This window comes from Hypanus sabinus, chromosome 1 (assembly GCF_030144855.1).
Source record: "Hypanus sabinus isolate sHypSab1 chromosome 1, sHypSab1.hap1, whole genome shotgun sequence".
Taxonomy (NCBI): Eukaryota; Metazoa; Chordata; class Chondrichthyes; order Myliobatiformes; family Dasyatidae; genus Hypanus; species Hypanus sabinus.
Window position 1 is genome coordinate 104,841,026 of NC_082706.1, and position 18,960 is coordinate 104,859,985.

Consider the following 18,960-nt stretch of genomic DNA (forward strand, 5'->3'; position numbering starts at 1 on the left):
AAAATGGCCTCCACAGCCATCCACAGCAATGAATTCCACAGAATCACCTCCCTCTGGCTTAAGAAATGTCTTTTTACCTCTGTTCTAAATGGGCATCCCTCTACTCTGTGGCTGTGTTCCCTGTTCCTAGACTCACTCACTATAGGAAACATCCTCTCCACATCTAGCTTGTCTAGGCCTTTCAATATTCAATAGGTTTCAATGTATTCTCCCGTCATTCTTCTAAATTCCAATAGAGTATAGGTCCAGAAATATCAAACACCTCTCATATGTGAACCTTTCATTCCTGGAATCATTCCCGTGGATTTCCTCTAGACCCTCTCGAATTCCAGCACATCTCTTCTTATAAAAGGGACACAAAACTGCTCCATGTTCGGTCTGACCAATGTCTTATAAAGTCTTAACATCTTTTATTCTAGTCTTTCAAAATGAAACATTGCATTTGCCTTCTTTACCACCAACTCAACCTGCAAAATATATCCTGCATAAGGACTCCCAAGTCCCTTTGTACCTCGTAGTTTTTAATTTTCCCCCAATAAGAAAATAATATATGCCTTCATTCATTCTACCAAAGTGCACAACCATACACTTCCCTCCACTATTGCTACTTCTTTTTATGGTGTTTGAGCTGTGCCTAACCATACAGCTACGAGGGTAGAGGGTGTAAAGCACTGATAAGCACAGATCCTGGAGGTACACCTGTGTTCGACTGTCAGCAAGGAGAAAATGTTATTACTAATCGGCACTGACTGTAGGCTCCCAAAGAGGAATGGAAGGATCCAGTTGCAGAGGAGGAACACAGATCAAGGTTTTGAAGTACAGGCCTGAGAATAACATTTTGTGCAGAAATACTATCAGATTAAAAAAATTAAATACAGTCGGCCCTCCTCATCCACTGATTCCACATGCACGGATTCAACCAATTGCGGATCGGGAAGACGCAGAAGTTCTCTCTCCAGCACTCGTAACTTAAGCATGTACAGACTATTTTTTCTTGTCATTATTCCCTAAACAATACAGTAGAACAAATACTTTCATAGCATTTACGTTGTATTAGGTATTATAAGTAATCTAGAAATGACTTAGAAGTACAGGCAGTCCCTGGGTTATGAATGGGTTCCGTTCCTGAGTCTGTCTTTAAGTCCGATTTGAAGTCAGAACAGGTACATTCAGTATTATTTCGTGTCAGTTAGTCAAACGTTTTTCTTAGTATACAAGTACATATTTTACCTTTTTATGCATATAAAACACTTAAGAAACATGTATTTCAATAATTAAACCACTGCGTTGTTTAGTAATAATTGTAGCTTTCATCGGGGCAGGGCCTTTCACATGGTTCATTAAAATTGTTCCGATCATTGATCAACTGTAGCCAAACGCTTTTCCAATGACCAATGGTGTTTCACCTCTTTCCAATCGCTTTATTACTTCCACCTTATTTTCAGTCATGATCAAGATTATTTTCGTAAACAGAAACGCTGCGGATTCAAAGCTGCACCACCAGGTCCTAATGTCTGCTGCACTGAACAAGTTAAATAAAGTCCAGGGTTCCGCTGGGTCCTAAAGATCACCGCTCTGAGCCAGGTTAAGTAAGGGACTGGAGCATCCACGATTTTTGGAACCAATCCCCCGCGGATAAGGAGGGATTGGATAAGGAGGGCCAACTATACCTGAAAACTGTTCTTTCAATGTTGCAAATCTAAAATAGTATGTGTGTAGGCCTCCGTTAGTCTCAATAGACCATGGATTTGTGCCTTGGAAAGCTTCCAGGGTGCAAGCCTAGGCAAGGGTTTTTTTTAAATGGAAGACTGGCAGTTGCACAAGCTGCAAATCTCCCGTCTCCACGCAACTGGTGTTGTCCAAGGGAAGGGCATTAGTGCCCATACAGCTTGGCACCTGTGTTGTCGCAGAGCAATGTGTGGTTAAGTGCCTTGCTCAAGGACACACACGCAGCCTCAGCCAAGGCTCGAACTAGCGACCTTCAGATCACTAGACGAACTTCTTGGCCACGCGTCAAAATAGTGCAAGCTTGGTGTTAAAGTAACAACATACCTTGATCTATATAGTAGAAGTATAACATAAGCTGAAATTATTCCATGATGTAAGGAGAGCACGGGAGCTCTCTTGTGTCCCAACCCATAGATACCCCTCAAGCAATACCACTAAACAGATTATAAAACCATGATTACATTTGTGTATCTGCTTTCTAAAGTGGCCATACTAGTATAAATATGGTGGGGACAGGCAGCACCCCAAAAGTAGATACAAGTCAGATGAAAATGGCTTTAGCAACACATACAAACTTCTGGGAAAACTCAGCAGGTCAGACAGCATCAATGGATGGAAATGACTGTTGAGCTTTAGGGGCAAGACCCTTCATCAAGACTCAGTCCTGATAGAGTGTCTCTCTGAAAAGTGCTTCTGTATCTTTAAGGGCAAAAATGCACCTCCTGAGAAAGGTAGGGCCTGTATGGAGGTTTCCTAACATTTGACAAGTTGGTTTTATGAGTGGAACATGTGTTTTTGGAATCAGCTTCTTTGACCTATAGGCTTTGACCAGTGTTAATCTATAAGTGATTTCTTCACCTTCATCTGCAATTACCTGCAGCTGCTATAATATTTAAATAAGTGGAACAGAAGCCAGTAGAACAGACCTCACCTCTACAGATTACTGATTCTCCTGAGAATGAAACGTGGAATTTGGTGTGGGAGTTAAGAATTGATTACTTTATTAGCTTTATCCAAGTCTTGAATTTAGCAATCCACTTAACATCACCCTGATTAGGGTTTTGAAGGGCTGAAAGGACCTATTCTATGATGTACCTCTGAATAATATAAAATATGATAAGGGTTATTCTTGCACTGTTTCTTTGCTAGTGGCAAACAAGCTGCCTGTTGGTGACAGTGGCACAGCTGATTAGATGATTTGCCGGATTACCTGGTAATTACTGCTGTCAGGAGTAATAATTTTTGGTAGTATGAGACCAAATAAGGAGCCTTGTGCTAATACAGAGACCAAGTCCCTTTGTGATCAGGGAGATGGCTGTGACAAGATTACATTCTGAGTATTTTATCAGGTCAGGACTCACTTGGTGTGAGTTTTCTCAACTCCAACCTTTTTAGATTTTGCCTTGCCGGGGGTGGGGGGGGGGGGGGGAATTGCATTTTTTTGACCCTGGCATTGGAGTTGCTCAGGAATATCAATTCCTTTGGGAGCTAGGCACGGTTTCTGCCTTTCCCAGCCGCCACCACCACCCCCCCCCCCCCCACCCCACACACACACACAAAAGTCAATGTGGAAGTCTCCCTTGGCCACTGCCAGGAATAAGGAATTTAGGATGATGATAACAATCTGCTAGCTCCCTATTAACATGAGCCAAAGAAGCTTGAGGCATTCACTTACTCTAAAGGGAGATTTGCTGACATTCTCTATTATCTCATTCTTGATGGAAAAACTCACATCAAGAGAACCCAATTTCTCTTCCGCTGTACCCTGTGCCTTTTTTTTAAAAAGATGATAATTTCTTTCCTATTGTACCTCATTCAGGGCAGCAATGACAATGGCAAGGCTTCTGAGTACTTAAGCTATAAAAATACAACTATGTTCTTGTCTGCTACTACTGGGGTCCAGCAATGATGGTCCTGACATACTGGATTTCATACTGAGGAGCTGAAGTTGCCAATGCATAATTGCATTTACATAGGCTGGCCAATCCAGCCAGTCATCAAATGGATTTGATGGATAGGGATCAGAGGCAAGGAGGTCCAAAATGACTGAAGACCAGGCATTAACAATCACATTTTAGGTTAGAGTTAAGTCGGGGTTGTCAGGAGATTGCTGGATGGTGCTGCTCAAAGGGTTGTAAGGGACTATTTCATATTGTATCTCTAAATAAAATAAAATATGATCAGGGTTATTCTTGCACTAGTAACAGTTCAGAGAAAGTTCAGAAGCTTTACCCCTGGAACGAAGGGGACATTAAGCAGGTTTGATTTATTCTCAGTGAAAGATGATTGAGAAGATGTGGAACGAGCTTCCAGTAGAAGTGGTAGAGGCAGGTTTGATTTTGTCATGTAAGAAAAAGTTGGATAGGTATATGGACAGGAAAGGAATGGAGGGTTATGGGCTGAGTGAAGGTAGGTGGGACTAGGTGAGAGTAAGCATTCAGCATGGACTAGAAGGGCCCAGATGGCCTGTTTCTGTGCTATAATTGTTATATGGTTATAAGATCTCAGTAAAAAGATTTAGGGGATGGGGAGCGAGGACAGTGTAGTGTAGCAATTAGCGTAATGCTATACAGCACCAATAACCAGATTCAATTCCACCACCATCTGTCAGGGGTTTTATGTTTCTCCTGTTACAGTATGGATTTCCTCCTGGTGCTCTGGTTTCCTCACACATTCCAAAAGACATAAGGATTAGTAAGTCTTTTGACCACATGGATGTAGTTGGGCCAAAAGGGCCTGTAACTGTGCTGTAGGTCTAAATGTAAACATATATAAAGGGGGCTAATGTTAGGAAAGATTTAAACTAGGTTGGTAGGATGGGCCAGATGATGGAACAGTTAGTGTAAAGGTAAATGCAATGTGTACAGAGACTGTGAGGAAGGATAGGCATTGGGCATGGCATAAATGCAACCAGTTAGATGGGTTGAAATGTATTTACTTCAATGAAAAAGTATTAAGAATAAGCGCGATGAATTGAAAGCATGGATCAGGGCATGAATTTATGATGCTGGGGCCATCAGACGGTCTTGGCTGTCAAAAGGGCAGGATTAGCGACTTGATGTTCCAGCATTTAGATGTATCAAAATGGATAAGAAGGTGGTGGGGGCGGGGGGGGGCAGGGCAGAAAAGTGGCATAACTAATCAAGCATAGTATCACAGCTTCAGCAAGTGAGGAAGTCAAGGAAGGATCACTTACTGAGTCTGTGTGGGTTGAAGTAAGAGACAGGAAAGGATTCTATAGGTCTTCTATAGGTCTGATGATAATTGTGACATTGAGGTGCAGGTAAGTAGGTTGATTTTAGGAGAGTGCAAAAATATCAATGTGGTTGTCATTGGTGACTTCAACTTCCCTAATATTAATTGGCATTTCCTTAGTGCAAAAGATTTTGCTGGGGCAGAATTTGTTGGGTGTGTCCAGGAAAGATTCCTGACGTAGTAGGTGTACCGGCCAATTAGAGCAGAGGCCACACTGCATCTGCTACTTGGTAATGAACCTGTCAAGTGACAGACCTCTCAGTGGGCAAGCATTTCGAAGAAAGTGAGCAGAATCATGGACAAGGCAGCAGCAATCAGTATGGCAAAGTATTTAATTGAGGGATAACTAATTATAATGGTATTAGACAGGAAGTGTACACTCACAGATTTTTTTTAAGCAAAGTAATACCATTTGCGACCCTGAATATTTTGGTATTAATTTGGTAATAATCCTGTGACCAGTGAGAACACAAAGTTCAATGCCAAAGATGCAGCAATCTCTTCCCTCGCTTCTTGTAGTAACCTAGGGTATTTCCCATCGGGTCCCAAGGACTTATTAATCCTTATGATTTTCAAAGGTTCCAGCACATCCTCTTTCTCAACATCAACATGTTCTAGCATATCAGCCTGTCTTACACTGTCCTCACAAACATCATGGTCCCTCTCACTGGTCCAACTCCAGGCATATGTTTCCTCCTGTCTCTGATCTGTCCTACCTTCACTTTAGTCATCCCCCTGTTCTTCACATACAGTACGCGTAGAACATCTTGGGATTTTTCTTAATTCCATTCGCCAAGGCCTTCTCATGCCCCCTTCTAGCTCCCCTAAGTCCATTCTTAAGCTCCTTCCTGGCTACCCTGTAATTCCCCAGAGCCCTCTCTGATCCTTGCTTCCTAAACCATAAGGATGTTTCCTTCTTCCTCTTGACTAGATGTTCCACATCTCTTGTCAACTTTGCTCCCTTCATTTTACCATCCTTTCCCTACCTCAATGGAAAAAACCTATCCAGAACCCCGTGCAAGTGCTCCCTAAATAACCTCCACATTTCCATTGTGCATTTCTCTGAGTACTCCCTTTCCCAATTTATACTTTCAAATTCTTGCCTAATAGCATTATAACCCCCCCCCCCAATTAAATGCTTTCCCATACTGCCCCTATCCCTCTCCAAGGCTATGGTAAAGCTCAGGGAGTTGTGGTCACTATCTCTGAAATGTTCGCCCATCGAGAGATCTTACACCTGACCTGGATCATTAGCTAGCACCCATATGGCCTGTCCTCTAGTTGACTGTGCTATATATTGTGTCAGGTCAGGATTCACAACTTGGGTGCCCGGAACACAATGCTGGGTCTGGTAGAAGCTGATACAAAAGGAACATTTAATAGATTCTTAGACTAATGACATGGGTATAAGAAATATGTAAGGTTATGGCCTGTGAAAGAATGAAGGTTAGATTGATGATGGAGTAGGTTTATATAGATCGGAACAACATGGGCCAAATAGCCCATACTGTGCTGTATTATTCTATGTTCTAAAGTGGTAGGCACTTAGAGGAAGAATCTCCTCGTTAAGATACCTCGAACTAGGGGAATGGCTATGTTAAAAGGAACAGCCCATATAATTCAGAGTCTGAGAAGGCACTTTGCTTCTTCAAGGGATGTATACCTTTGGAGTTCTCTAACCCAACAGCTGTGAAGACAAAGGCTGAGGCAGGCAGAATTTTGACTAAAGAAGCATTAATGAATATGAGAAACAAGAAAGAAAGTGGAGTTCAGGCAAATATCAGATAAGCCATGATGGAATAGGCTTGATGGGCTGAGTGGCTGACTCCTCTTCCTATTTCTTGTATATCTATTTCTTAAGATATATTAAGTATTTTAATGATTACATTTTGAAAAATATAGTCTCATGGACAGTTTACACCTTCAAAACATTTGAAATGTCTTTGTCCTTTCAACATTTACTTCAAAAATTGCCTTTTCTATTTTATTTGAGTCCAATCCTGATGACGCCTGTTTCTGTTGTTATAAAACAGCATATCCTTCAGCTTGCTATGAGAGAAGCTGGCAGAAATCTTGATTACCATTGTTAATAAATAGTGACAGGACCTTATTCATATTGCTCTTTCTACTGTCAAGTCCATCTCCAAACTAACTGGCTAATCTGCCCTAACTACAAGACTTGAATTTAGATCAGTATGTTTTAATATTTAAAACAAACAGCAAAATGCACCAAGAAAAAGAATGTTTGGTCAAGTGTATACGCCGAATACATACAACAACAAAACCATGATTTTCAATTTATTCTGAAGAATGTAGTTACTGTAATAACACTTAACATATTTAATTTTCGTGGCATATGAATTGACTGGAGAGGTAGATCACCGAAGATTCACTTCGTATTCAGGGTGGTTCCTAAAAGTACGCAGAAAAGCAAGCTAGTAGCCAGGTTAAATAAATAATATAGTAAATAGAAAGAAAAGGAGACATGAGGATGATATGAATACAGGAGTAGAAATTTGACCTCAGGAAAAAGAAATGCAGAAACATAATCAACTTTTAAAAACATTAAGAACAAATTGTATGAAAGTACATTTATCAACAGTGTGACCATTAATTAACTCAAAAGAATAAACATCCTCCTGTACTTAAGAGCGAAAGTTGTACAGTAGCCAGACGGGGAATCCTTTTTTCCAAGACACCATTCTTTTATGATAAGATGTGGGAACTCCAGATAGATATACTGTTCGCACTGACACTGAAAGGCAATAGGTAACAGGATATAGTATTCTGTTCGTCTTTTTTGTGTGGGGGAGGGGTTGTTTCTTGAGGGGAGGTGTTCTGGTTCTGTTTTGTGCAGGGGAGGGTTTTGCTGATTGGGATGCCATTCTTTATTGTACAGGGCAATGGGTTTGATGTTTCTCTCTGAACAACTTTCATGTTCTTTCTTTGTTTCGTGACTATCAGGAAAATACAAATTTCAGAATTGTATAGGGATACATGCTTGATAATAAATTAACCTTTGAACCTTTCAGCAATCCAATAAGAAGTGAGAAACCTGGGTGCTTCTTGGAAGATCTCCTTCAGAAAATATTTGCTCCTCTTTGTTTTTACTTAAATGCATAGGATAGGGATGTTGTTGTTGATGCTTGGGGTTTATTACTCATTCCTAATTGCCCCTGAACTGAGGCAGAATTGAAAAGCCATAGTATAAAGCAGAGCTGGATAATTCAGGCCCATAAAAGTCAAATCAAACAGCAAAAGGCTTTGGGCTGAGATCATAATTTGTGAAACGATCTCTGGAGCATTAAATCTCCTCTTTCCATTGAGGATACAACCCAAAAGAATATTTTGATATTTATTCTAAGAGCACAATTTCCAAGAGCATGAATGCTAGCCAGGTATTATGTATATCAGCATGGCTACAATTTGCTCTATAGAGTTACTGTACAATTGGAATTGAGCATTGTGCAATCAGCACCCAACATTTTGACTTCCGCTTTCATGAGAGATGGGAGGTCTTGACAGTCAAAAATGTTCAGGGGATACTCTGGGATACACCAGAAGAACTCTTGCAGAGAGCTAAAGGAAAACCAAAAATCAAACTGCAGTTGCTGAAAGTCTGAAATAAAAACAGAAAATGCTAGAGATACTTATCACCTTATGTAGAATCTGTGAAAAGGGAAACGTTCTCCTGGGGAAAAAAACACTGACCAGAGATGTTTGTACTGTGTATGTTAATCAAACTGCTTCTTTGTTATGCTAACTGGTGTCAGTGTGTTGTCTTGCAAAGCATTCTTGAAGCTTCTCGCAGCCTGGTTAGGTTTAGAATTGTTGATAATGAGGATTGTATTCATTTGTTAACCAATGGGGTTGGATGTTATTTTTTCTCTTGTGGTCTGGAAGCTGGGATTTCTAGGTCTTTTGGGAGTCCTACTCCCCGGGACCCCTTGGGTTTCTCGGTCCTCCACCCGGGCACCACTTCCTGTATCGCTGAGGATCGTTCCCGGTGGCCCGAGCCCCTTTTCCACCCTAATGCTCTCTCTTCCTCCCGCACCTCTCTAATCAGTTGAATCAGAATGATGGAGGGGGGCCCTTTCTATAAGACTGCCAGATACTCCATGCCACCTTGTCCTCCTCCAGAGAGCCACTGAATATCTGACTCATCCTCACTCTAGCCACGTTGGGCACTACCCCCCGGCATCGCAACCCCGTAAGCATTCTCTCCAGCCGAAATATGTACTCGGACAGCTTTTCCCCTCTCCATTGCTCCATGTGTTGAAACTCTGTTAAAAGCAGCCAGGGAGCCCCTGACAACCCAAACGCTCCCTCCAACACTTCTATACACTCCTCCACTGAAGCCCCAGGCTTTTCAGCTTTCAACTCCCGAACTGCTTTGGCCGCCGCACCCCTCAATCTTCCCACCAATCACTGTCTCTTCTCCTCATCTGAGCCTGGCCACTCCTCTAAAATCAGAGACATATGCTTGATCCAGGTCTCATAGTCCACCTCCCCATCCGGAGTAGGCTTGGCTCCTGAGAACACCCCCAGCTTCAGCCATGGCCTCTTGGCCACTCCCACCAGAGAGTTAAGTGCGGCTGCCAGCTCGGAGGCCTCCACCCTACCTGGGGGGGAGGGGGGGGCCTAGTCACACCTTCCCCCTCCAACCCCCCTTTACTAGTGATGGGCACCTCCCCGGGGGCCAACTCCAGCTCTAGCTCTAGCTCTTCCTCCGGCATCTAATCACCCTCATCATCTGAGAGGGTGTGGAGGCCCCACGGCCCCATCTCCCCCGGAACGCTCTCTGTCACTGGCAGCTCCAACGTCATGACGTCAGCACTCATTGAGACACATTGAGGCCAGTAGCCTTTGTCAGCCGAAGCTTGTCGCCACCTGAGAGAAACTATCTCACTCACAATTTGGAGTTCCTGGTGCCGAAATGGGCGGTGGTGGACAAGTTGAGCAATTACCTATACGGAGCCAAGTTTGAGGTGAGAACGGATAAGAATGCTCTCACTTATATCCTGACTTCAGTGAAACTGGATGCTACACGTTGATTTTCTTTCACCACTGATACTAGCTGACCAGCTATGCAATACCAGCATTTACTACATCAGTAATGTACAATGACTGGATTGATCTATCTAACAATTATTTCCTTCTGTTGAAAGTATGTTCAAATTTAAGGTTACAGTTACTGGGTATAAATGCATAGGTAAATTTATACACAGGGTATAAGTTTTTCTTTTGCGGCAGCTGCACAGTAGATCACAAACATGACAAACATAAATTAATGTAAACTATACATTTCCCTGACAAAATGAACACAATAATACAAGTGCAAGTGGAACACATCTTCTATTGATTCTCAACATCTCCACTTTTACCAGAGTTCCTTGGTGCCACAACTGGTCAAAGTCTATCGCTTGTAACTTAGCTCTGGAACTCAGCAGCTCATTGTTCTATATTTGGATCAAGACAGTGATAGAGCTCCAAACTAAATGGCTCCAGCAAAACCCAAATGTTGCATTGGTGAGTCCCATTTGACAGATTTGTTGACAACTTCCTTGCATTACTGATAATGATGACAAATTGGGAGGAGTTTGGATTTGTTGTGCTTTTTATGGATACAATTTACTTTCTGCATTGTCTTCTACCTACTTACTTACCAATCTACACCCCCACTCCACTGCTGGAACATTCTTTTCTTGCATGCCTTGGACTAGCAAATCACCCCTCTGTTACTCACTTTTAACCTTGTAGTGGCAACTTGATGTATAAAGCCAGGCTGATCAATATCAAGAGGATCAATCCCACCCTTGGCAGTCATGTGGGGGAAAAACTCATTGAAACCCTGTTAGGTAAAGGTAAGCAGGTTTATTAATTGTATTCATTTCATAATGGAGAAACAGATCATGTGTTTCTTTTAATTAATTGACTTAAAATACTTTTAAATACTTTATATTGTTTTAATTAATTGTTACAAATATAAAACATCTTAATTAAAATACTTTTTTAATTGGGAGATTCATTCTTAAGTGTGGGTGTGACAGTTAGCAAACTGTCACAACATTTCTGGGAGTGGGATCAATCCTTTTGACATTGATCAGCTGGCATTATGGATCAAGTTGCCACTGCAAGGTGGCAACAGAGTGGGTAACAGAAGGGTGATTTGCCAACCCAAGGCACGCAAGAAAGCGATGTTCTGGCACGAGAGCTGGGGTATAAACCAATAAGTAAGTAGGTAGAATGCAATGCAGAAAGTAAATCATATCCACAAAAAGCACAACACATCCTAACTCCTACCTGTCTGTCATCATCATCAGTAATGCAAGAAAGATGTCAATAAACCTGCCCTGAAGCTGGTGCTCTGATGCTGAACTCTGCAGGAAGTCCAGTATCAGAGCACAATTGGATTTGCAGATTGGTGACAGATGCTTTTGGTAGGTTTCAGATTGTAAAACTGGTCTTCACCTGAAAAAACTGTTAGCACTTGTCTCTAACAGCCAGCCGCTGGTGTAGTGGCATCAGCACCAGACTTCCCATCTGTGCTGGATCGAGCACTGAACCAGCAACTTGGCCTCATAAGAAACAGACAAACGCTATGGAAACAGCAAAAAATTGCACTCGATGTGCCACAAAGTGTGAAAAGGAACAACAATATTTTATAGAAAATTTTACTAATCTGTACAATTGGAAAATATTTTAATATTTTATTGGAGACTGTTTAATAGTCTCCAATATTTTATTTGGAGTAACATGCCAATTACAATCTGGTCCAATTACCCCCATGTGATCAATGAACCTTTGGAATATGAGAGGAAGCCAGAGCACCTGGAGGAAATCCACATGGACAGAGGGAGAACATACAAACTCCTTACAGACAGCAGCAGAATTGAACACAGGTCACTGATGTTGTAATAGCACTATGCCAACACGACACTATCATGCTGCCCCTGAAGTTTTTTAATTACTCCTGATCACAGTGGCCCTAGCTATGAAGAGGGAACTTGAACCATCATCTGCAGAGCACAATGGATTAGCAATGTATCGCCTTAACCACTTAGCTATATCGGTAGCTCTGCAAATATTAAGAATGTGCAGGGAAAGTACTTGCCTATTTTCCGTAATGGTCCAAGTGCTCTCACTGTGGTCAACTGAAGAGAACAGCTGGCCTTCTATGAAGACGGCTCGTTCTTTTAGTCCAACATTCAAGTGATCCGCTGACAACTGGAACTCGACGTTCTGTTTCTTTGTGTTTTCTTGTAGCTGAATAATTACAGTCAGGTCTTCATCTGTCTGTTGCCAATAATACACTGGTTCTGTGGAATTAAAATCCCATTTTTCACCATTACTAAACAAGACTGATTTCTCAAACCTCCTGCAATGCTTCCCATAAATTCTTTTAATTCTTTTTAGAACAGAATTCAGGAAAAAAAAATAGTAATTCAAAATCCAAGTTCATTATCAGAGTATCGACATATCATTGCATACAACCCCAAGATTCTTTCTCTATGAGCATACTTAGCGAATCTACAGAACAGCAACTATAAACAGTATCAACAGACAACAAACTGTACAATTGGAAATATAAATAAATAACAAGCAATAATTGCTCCTTGAATAAAATATTTAAACTATTAAGATGCAAGTCTGCTGTGCAATGCTCCATGCAAAAGTTCCTGATTATTACACACATAGATTATAAACATGGCTCACAGCTTTTCACCAATTACTTTGGATACTAAAGAGGAAGGTACTGAAATTCAAATTTATAAAAGTTAACACAAATAAAAGGAAGTGTATAACTCTTGAGTGTAATCTTAGCAGCCAAGTTTTATTCATTACTATGTTAATTTTGATCTGAACTGTTGGCAATTTGGATGTTTTACTAATCTCTAACAACTCCTTACAGTAATTTTTTTCCTCATGATTTCTTTCCCCTAAAGATTGTTATTTTTAAAACTTCCATAGAATGTGTTTACTTACTTCATATATGACATTTAAAGTCCAATCATCTCAGCCACTTGCTTTGGAGCTAACACAATCTACTCCCAACATGAGATATTAAAGAGAATATGTTAAATCAGCATGGTTACAAGCTCTCATAGAGAAACATTCACTGCTTCAGTTATTTAACTGAACTACACTTACAATGCTTAGCAACAGAGAAGAAACAGCACCGTAACCACAGATTATAGAAAACGACTATTTGAATCATAGTTCTAATAGTTTTGTTGAATTGATGGATCCTGACAAAGACCCCCCAAATAAATCTGAGGACAATTACAAAATATATTGGCTGATCCATTTCTTCTTCTTCCCTCCTATCTATTCACTATAAACATGGAATTGTTAAAGCATTATCTCACCAAGACTTTACAGAAACTCCAATGTTATATTTTTTTCTAAATAATATCATAGATTTTGCAGTCAGATAAACTTCATATCTTCAAAAACAAATATCTTACAATTCAAGTTCTTTTTCTCAGTGGTCAATGAAATGTTGTAACATTTACTGGTGTTTTAAAAATGAATAATTAAAATTAGCCAAAAACAAATTTAAAATGAACTTGCTCAACTCCATTCTAACCCCCTTGGTTCAGTCCCTTCCCACCTACATCATGCTCTCTATCCCCTCACCAACTTTCAACTCCCTGGCCCTGATTGCAACATTTTCACTATGGATGTCCAATCCCTACTTTTATCCCCCACCATCAACAATTTCTCCTTCGTCTTCTCCCACTTTCTCCAGACTTGATGGGGAGTCATGAGCATTTGCGTGAGCCCCAGCTACGCCTGCCTTTTCACTGGCTACGTGAAACAGTCCATGTTCCAAGTCTTCCCTGGTAATGCTCCTCAACTCTTTCTCCACTACACTGAATTCTGGAAGAGGATAAATAGCATGAGAAACTCTTGGGTTTTCATTCTAATTAATGTTCAACAACTCATCCTGAAAATGCACGTAAATTATGGGTCACATCATGAACTTCAGTAAAATCAATAGGGCTGAGAGATAAAGAAGCTTCACTGGGCATTAATATACCTAGCACAAAGCAAGGTGACTGTGGTCACTCTGAAGACGATCAGAACTCTGTGGAGAATGACACCAAAAAAAATGAAAAGCACCTACCTGACACATAGCCACATAGAATAGACAGGGATGCGGTGAGTACAGTTGGGACTCTACAGAGTTGCTCAACTGTGGCACAGACAGTGCTGAAGAGAATGCAGCTGGGACTCAACAGACTTGCTCAATCGTGGCACAGTGTAGAAGAAAGTGCAGTTGAGAACTCAACAGACTTGCCTGAACAGAAATTATCACAAGCGCAAAGACAACATGGAAGTTTCAGTCTTAAAACCGGTCAAACTGTGAAATTTGCAGACCAAAACACTGGTATCTCATACAAAGCTGAAGTCTTAGGACGAGCAGGCAAAACCACTGGGAGAAATGAAAATTGGTACAACTTGAATTACCTAGAACCAATCACGGTCACTGACACTGCAGGGTCAGTCGACATGTCATGTGTAGGCAGACTTTATATTGAATCAAGCATAGATCAGGCTAGACCAAGTTGGGCGCTCACCCAAAAGAAATCCCAACAGGAATTATACCAAAAATACATCTAGTGGCTAGAGGTTTTGTGGAACTGAACATTGAGGAACTCAGAAAAGACATGCCAACATGTGCATCAGAGTCTCTTAGACTACTTTTCTCAGTGGTATGTTAAAGGCATTGGCAACCCCATTGCATGGACATAAAATCCACTTTCTTACAGGGAATGGAGCAGTCACTTGTACATTACACCCCCTCCTGAAGCTTGAAGCAAAGGGACACAGTGGAAACTCAAGAGGTGCATGTATGGTCTAGCAGATACAGCACTCTACTGGTAAATAATGTTAAAAACAAATGGATCCAGCTGTTTTTTACTGGCAAGATTCAGGATATCATGTGGTTGGAGTACCTGCCTATCATGTTGATGACTTTAGATGGGGAGGCTCACAAAAGTTTGCCACAACAGTTACCCCTCAGTTAGTCAGTCTTGCAGATTGGTCGGGAGGAACATGACAGATTCTGCTTGGCAGGGATAGACATCCTTGCTGTTGACAGAACCATTCAACTGCACCAAGAAAGCTACACCTGGAAACCACATGCAATCTTCACGTGCCACACAACAGGAAGCTGAAGAAGAGCAACTAAGCTCAAAGGTGGGTCAGATTCGATGAGCGGCAAGGCAGAACAGACCGGACATCATGTTTGATGCCTGCAGCCTGGTATCCAACTCAAAAAATAACACAGCACAAACTTTACATGAGGCAAATAAGATAATGCACAGAATTAATCTGAAAAAGCAGTCTTGAAGCTTCAACAGCTTGGAAAAGATAACTCACTGAGGCTTGTTGTCTTCAGTGATGTGTTACGAATGAGGAGCAACTCTGATGGGCAGAAGGGTACAAAGTCGCCCCCCGCTTTTTGAGAATCGCAAAATCGCTACGATTTCGGGTCTGATACCAAGGAAATGAGAGAAAGACAACACAGTGATACACAAAAGTGGAATGTCTCCTCCTAACAAAAGCGGAACGGAACCACTGACTACTGCTATTGTCTCTTGGAGAAGGAATTGTGTATTGAGTACTGTGCTATTCATTGAAACCCCTGAGGGGGCAACCAGAGTGGTCTGGTTGATGGGTTGCATCATCCCAACCTGATTGACACTTGAGACCCCGTGAGTGGGGATAAAAGTAAGGTCTGGGGAACACCCCTCAGACGCACCAGGAGAGACGCTACGAGACCGGTGGGGGCTTGTGTGTGTCCACCCTTGCCTGGGTGACGAGTCCGCCATGGAAGAACGGTCTAGCTAAAGGACGGCGGGGTCATCTGTGAATGGCCACAACAACGCCTCGATGGATCAAGATCATAAAGGAAAGTTGGCAAGTACAATAGCTGTTACTCTCTCTCTCTCCCACAATTGCAACACAGCAATCAACAACTACCACAGCCTGCATGAACTGAACTGAACTTTATATTTCAATCGGACAATTCATTATCCCCTAGACAACTATAGAGCTCATTTCTTATTGATTATTATTATACCCGCACTTTTAGGTTTAGTATTGATTATATATTATCTGTATATTTGCATTGATATTATTTTTGTGTATTTTTACGAATAAATACTGTTAAAAATAGTATCATCAGACTTCAACGGATACTCCTATCTTTGCTGGTAAGTAACCCAGTTACGGGGTTCGTAACAGATGTCTCACTTAGATGAAGGTGCTCAAGGGGGACATTTTATTGTACTGATGGGAGAAGAGGGAAGATCTTCACCTCTAATGGCAATCAAAAAGGATTCAAAGAGTTGTACAGAATACACTGGCGGGAGAAACATTTGCAATGTCTAGGGTATTGACAATGCTGCTTCTCTGGCCATAGTCTATTCTGGGCTTTTCCATGGTGACCCAAAGAAGGACAGTCTACAGAACATTTCTGTCACAGTCAACTATTCCTTGGTTGATGCCATTAAATCCACCAAGCCAGTTACAGAAAAGAGGCTTCATCAAGAGATAAGCAGCATCAAAGAACTTGTCCAAGCACAGAAAATTTATCATGTGTCATGGTCAACTACAAAGGAACAGCTAGCTGGCAGTCTCACAAAGGAAAGATCTCCAGCTCTTGTGCTGTTAAAGGCACATAGTGAAGGCATTTGGTACCTTAAGGAATGTATTAATTTCAAAGATTAGAGCTAATTCCTATGTCCTAATGGAAATTTGAATTACCTTTAAATATTTTTTCAAATTTTTTATTGTGTGTGTGTGTGTGTGTGTGTGTGTGTGTGTGTGAGAGAGAGAGAGAGAGAGACACACACACACACACACACACACACACACACACACACACACAAGGATGGGAGATTGTGGAGTGCTGTTCATTTACACTATGTAAATACTCAGTATGCATACACACTCTCCCTGTTACACATGTGTGTGCGTGTGGAGGGAGAGGAATTGTGGGATGTAAAGGCAGTGGCCCTCAGGTATTGAAGGGAAATGTTGAAAGTAAAGCTATTTAAACAAAAGAAAACCATGTCCTTGTTGTTTGCACATAAACACTCCAGACAGAATCCATGATTTAACTATCTTCAACTTGCTTATCAATGATGCACACACTATGACATGGTCAGAATAGTGATGGTCATGGATGTTTGCAGGGCATTCAGTTTTTCAAATAATGAAGCAATCCAACTTAAAATTACAAGACCTGAGCAACTTCCAGAGTTAGGCTCAAATATAGCAAGCAATTTTTGCGTTTCAATGACCATTTTCTGTAACAGAGTTGAATAAATGAAATCACGCAGAAGGCACACCAGAGTCTTTACTTACTTAGAAAGTTGGACAGATTTGGCTTGTCATCAAACACTAACAAATTTCTACAGATGGACTGTTGTAAGTATCTTAACTGGATGCATTTTAGTCTTTTACTACAATTCAAGTGCACAAGAATTTAAGAAGCAGATGCAGCATAATACATCATGGAGCATTCCTCTCCACCTATGGAAATCTCTACATGGTGCTGCCATAAGAAAGCAACATCTGTCATCGAAGATGCCCACCATCCAAGTTATGCCATCTTCTCAGAAACATTAAGTTCTATACCATTCGGTTCAATAACAACTTGAGCCATTTACTTCTCAAACTAATGCGTACAACCCTAATCACTACCACAGTATTGCAACAATATGACCACTTTGCACTACGATGGACTTTTGTATGTTCTGATTGTGTTCCTTCTTGTACAATTTAAATTCTATTGTGGTTTACTTGTTGGAACTCTGATGCAATGTGCCTGTGATGGTGTGGCAAGTAAGATTTTCATTATAGCTGTGCACACATATACTTGTGCATAGGACAACAAACTCAAATATGATTTTGGAAGATCTTTCCTTTATGTTCCAAATGTCCAATTTCCCAACCTAGAAATGATACTGAACAGAAACTCAAATAAAGCAGCTTGACAAAAATATCTTTATTTGAGGTCAGAAATGTTCCATTCTTGGGCTATGGGCTCTCTAATGTTTTTAGCTTTTGTTAGCCCCCTCTGAGAATACCTTGGACTTCAGCAGATGTAGCCCATTGCCAAAAATATCCTCATACTACTGTTTTATTGAGAGGGCAGGATTCTGGCTGAGTGATGAAGGAACAGAGTACACATTAGGAAGATGTGCCAAAAGTTGATGCTATCCTATCTAGGAGGCAAGTCTGGGATGCCCTGCTGATTTTTTTTAAATTTTTTAATTAAATTTTCAAATAGGTTACAGAAAGAAAAAAGAAAATTATCAACCCTTCCCCATCCCCCCTAACTTATCCTTATAGAGGAAGGAGGAAGGAGGAAGGAGGAAGGAGAGAGAGAGAGAGCGTGCGCGCGCGCGAGCGCGCGCCTGGATTTCAGAAGATCCCCACATGCTCCATGGAGTTCATAATAGCTTTAATATGTATATTTATTTCTTTCCCCAGATAACCAATAATTTTATCTTCGGAGCACCTATATATTTAATCCTATTTTTTGTAAATAAGGGCGCCAAATTTTCAGAAATATTTCATATTTATCTCTTAAATTATAAGTAATTTTTTCAAGTGGAATGCAGCTAAAAATTTCATTCTTTCAACAATCTAAAGTATGAATCCGATTTCCAACTAACTGCAATAGACTTTTTGGCTACTGCCAATGCAATTTTTATGAATTCTTTCCGATATTTATCAAAATTTGGATTTTGATTTTATCCCTTCAATATCGCCTAGTAAAAATAATATTGAATTGTGTGGAAGTTGTATTCCAATAATTTGTTCCAATAAAACTCTTAAATTTGGCCAAAAAGGTTTAATTTTAGAACAAGACCAAGTAGACTGTAAAGAAGTACCAATTTCTTGATTACATCAAAAACATTGATCAGATAAATTTGAGTTTAATCTATTTATTTT

The 18,960-nt window shown here is 40.8% G+C and overlaps 1 protein-coding gene across 1 annotated transcript in view; it reads right to left on the minus strand.

Annotated features, from left to right (window-relative positions):
* The window catches only part of nudcd1 (NudC domain containing 1), a 187,273-nt gene that overhangs the window by 94,013 nt on the left and 74,300 nt on the right, over positions 1 to 18,960 (minus strand). The window contains exon 6 of the mRNA XM_059973385.1: positions 12,098 to 12,302. Within this exon, the coding sequence (XP_059829368.1) occupies positions 12,098 to 12,302 (205 nt within the window). The remainder of the gene's footprint in view (positions 1 to 12,097; positions 12,303 to 18,960) is intronic.